This window comes from Phaseolus vulgaris, chromosome 5 (assembly GCF_000499845.2).
Source record: "Phaseolus vulgaris cultivar G19833 chromosome 5, P. vulgaris v2.0, whole genome shotgun sequence".
Classification (NCBI taxonomy): Eukaryota; Viridiplantae; Streptophyta; class Magnoliopsida; order Fabales; family Fabaceae; genus Phaseolus; species Phaseolus vulgaris.
The window spans coordinates 3326229-3329936 of NC_023755.2; the positions used below are offsets into that span (position 1 = coordinate 3326229).

The following is a 3708-nucleotide window of genomic DNA, read 5'->3' on the forward strand; positions in this document are numbered from 1 at the left end:
AATGATTTAACTAAAAGAAAATATGAAATACAGGGATGAAGTAATTACTTCTAGGATTTATTGATGTCTTATTTTATTTATTAAAAATACACTTTACGGCCATTCAGTAAATTTAAAATTATGGGGGGATCTCTAAGATTACGAGTCGTGTCACTAAAAATATATAATAAAATCTTATATCATTGGTTTGAATATAAAAACAACTTTTTTATATGGGGGCATGAAACAGCATGCAATAACTTGGTTTTATTTTTTGTAGTGAAAAGCTTGCAAGAATAATTAAATAAATAAAAAAGTAAGTTGCTTCTACGCACATCATACACTAAAATAACTTCACCAAACGAATATCCTAAAAGTATATATACACATGAGTACAGAGATGGGGCCACAAATCACTTTCTGTAGTGCCAAGTTGATAACTTTTCAATAATGACTCAACCCCTTTAAGCCAACCAGATCATTCTCACCAAAAACCATCACCAAGGTTTGGTATTTCACTCCAATTTCAACCCTTTTGAACAACATGGTCTCATGAACCATGTCTGAAAAATGAATGAAAATAGAGAAGCAAATTTACCACTTTGATTAGGTCCTTGTATACCTCCTGAATCCCCTTGGTGTTGGAACCACATCACGCCCAGTTTTTAACAAGTCTTGGCGATCCTTAATTGTTTTATCAAACAATCTTTTGTCAGAAGCCTCAGCATAGCATACATAGTAACAGCTCACACAGGCATGAGGCACTGCCATGGCAATCCTTGTCTGCAGAGTCAAAAAGTTGAATATGTTAATTAATAACACCACTTTCTCACATGTTAATTATTCATTTGTGAACACTACTACCAATAATCATATAATAATAAGAGTAATAGGAAAGTGGTAAGATAAGGGGTACCAACCAAAAGGTATCCAATGAAGAATGTGAGGAGGGATAAGGTAGCTGTGAAAGTTTGGTGTACTTTATGGGTCCAAGCAGCTACAACAATGACACAAATAGAGCCGCTGCAAACTCCTGTGAGGAAGCAAATTGAGCTGGTTATATCAGAGTCTACAATTGCCACCATGTCTTCCTTCTCAAAGAGGGCCCAAGTGTCTCTGGATGCCCTCACAAACCCTTTTCCATATGCTGCTATCTGTTAAGATTAATTAAAATAAGTTAAACCACTTTGTTAAATATCTGGTCTTGAACTATGCATTAATCCTGCTGATTGTACAGTCAAATAAAGTTGGAGCAAGGACCACTCTGAGAAGCAGAAGCAGTCAGATGGTGATTGCTCAGTAATAACTTCAGAACAAGAGAAGTGGGCACTATACAAATTTTAAACTTGGTAGGGACCATATGATGATAAAAGAATCCAAAGGGTATCAGACAAACACATAAAAGTTATCAAGCTTACAGATAAATCTTACTTTGAAACAACTAACCAATAAAATATAATAAAGGCCTATTTGTTAGAGAGCCTGAAAGAGAGAAAAATAAGAAAAAGAAATGAAATGAGTTTTCTATTGTAGAAGTTCTTATTGAGAAGCATGTCCAAGCAAATCCTTGACTTTTAACCATAAAAACATGTTGATTGAAGGCTAAATAGGGAAAACTCAATTTTAACAAAACTAGAAGACTGAATTTCATAAGATGCAGTTGCAATGTTACCTGTACATATGCCCAGCTATTGCCATTTCTGAAAATGGAGTCCATGACTCTTAAACAACAACGAGCACAGCAGAACATGAATTCATCTTCTCCCTCGAGCAGATTCAGTCCCCGAGCAACAATTCGCAGGGCTTCAATTGCAGGCACAAAGAGAGACCCCAAACAAGCACTTCCAAGATTCCGTGTCAGAGCTCTCAGAAAACAAAATTGGGTGCTAGATTGCATTCCTCTGAGGTAATACAAGGCAATAACCCTACTAACAGTGATGTTAACCACATTCCTCATGACCTCAGTAGTCCAAGCCAAACTCAGCACCAATGCAATGATGGTTAAAGGAGGAAAATAGAAGTTCAATGCTCCAATCACTGCTAAAATCCAGAGAGAGATCCACAAGAATCCAACCCCAAGCACATGATACGTGGGTTTGTTCAGATCAGGGAATTTGGACACAGGTTGAAGAGACAGACTCAAGACCTTGCAACAAAACTTAATTCTGTGACTAACCCAACAAGCATATAAGCCATTGCCAATTGCAAAAGCAATGAAACACACTCCAACACCATCCGTGGCAGGCTTTTGGAAGCAAATGAGGAGAACCCCAGCAGCCAGAGAGATCACAAAAGTAAACCAAAGAATGAAATGAAGCATCAAAGTGGGCCATTTCCTGATCGACCCTTGCCAAATAAATGCAAGGATTATGCTCATAAAAGCTGAAGCCTCCACTTGGGGAAGAAAATACTTCAACACGTCTTTCTCTTTCCTCCTGGTAGATTCCGATTCTTGGATAAGCCCTTGAACTCCCCTGAACACAAGAAAACACACCAGCGCAACGGCTAAAAACATGTGGAGAACAAAGAGAAACAAGGATATTCTGTTGGTATATTTTCTCGAATTCAGACTCGCTGCTGGTTGGGGTTGCTGTTAAAAAAGGTAATAGAATAATACCCATTAAGATTGTAACATTCAAAACTTCACAGAAATAACAACAAACACAAGACATACAAAATACTGCAAATTCAAGGAACCCATCACAATCTTTAGCAAAAAAACTGCAAATTGACTTGAACAAGGCATTCCATTCCTCTACACAGAAAGAAAAAGAAAAGTACCTGTAGTGGGGTTGGAGTGGAGCGCGTGTGAGTGTGAGGATGTTGAGATTGAGCAGGAGAAGGAGTTGCAACTCTGGTGGCACTATTGATCACAATTCTCAAAGGGTTAGTGGGGTTCAACCTGTGGAAACCTGAGAGATGAGATTCCTCATGATCATCCACAACATCATTGCTCTGAACCTTTCTCTCTTCTTCAACACCCACTTCCCCTTTCTCCAAGTCTTCCTCCTTCTTTGCTCCACCTATAGTTTCATTCTCTTTCTCAACCACCACCTACCACGCCAAAAACAAAAGAAAGATCAAAACTTGACACAAAAATAGCAACCCCTTTGAACACATAGAGCTGAAACCATCAACTTACAGGGTCTCCGGCACCCATTGGTGGCGGCGGCGACGGCGGTGTTCCGGTGTCTCTGCTGAGTTCAGAAACGAATGTTGGTAGAGAGATGACGTTAGTGGCTTGAACTGTTATATTTTATTTTGATTTGGACTTTTTTTACCATGCCTTTGCCTTCCTTAGAAAGTATCTTTGATGTTGGAACCACGACTTGCCTTGCGAACTCACTCAAACATGCGACAACAGCGCGTGGCGCTCACGCCGCCGTCACGTGTCAGAAGAAAACACAGCACGTGGAAATGGGTTCCTGAAACTCGAATATTTTATCAGACATGAAAGGAAAATGTAAATCTTTGTGTATCATCATGCTTCTTCCTCAATAGTATATTGGTCCATCAACATTTTTTTTAAACCATAGTTTTCTTAATATTTTTTCTTTTGTCACTAAAAAATAATTTTAAATCTATTTTAATTTTATAAAATTAACTTATAAATTAAATTTTATATATTATAAAATATTTTTATCTATAATTAAATTATGTGAATCTTTAATACATATTTTCACATTAAATTATTTCAAAAAATAGATTTTAAAATTTTATAATGAATCA

General features: G+C 37.4%; 1 protein-coding gene across 1 annotated transcript; it reads right to left on the bottom strand.

Moving 5' to 3' along the window:
• Positions 1–318: 318 nt before the first annotated feature.
• Positions 319–3452, bottom strand: LOC137834871 (protein PNS1). Its single transcript, XM_068643095.1, has 5 exons — positions 3122–3452; positions 2761–3033; positions 1652–2569; positions 900–1133; positions 319–762 (listed from the first exon to the last, which is right to left on the bottom strand). The coding sequence occupies exons 1-5, from the start codon at positions 3137–3139 to the stop codon at positions 586–588; spliced, it is 1620 nt and encodes a 539-aa protein (XP_068499196.1). The 5' UTR covers positions 3140–3452; the 3' UTR covers positions 319–585.
• Positions 3453–3708: the final 256 nt, after the last annotated feature.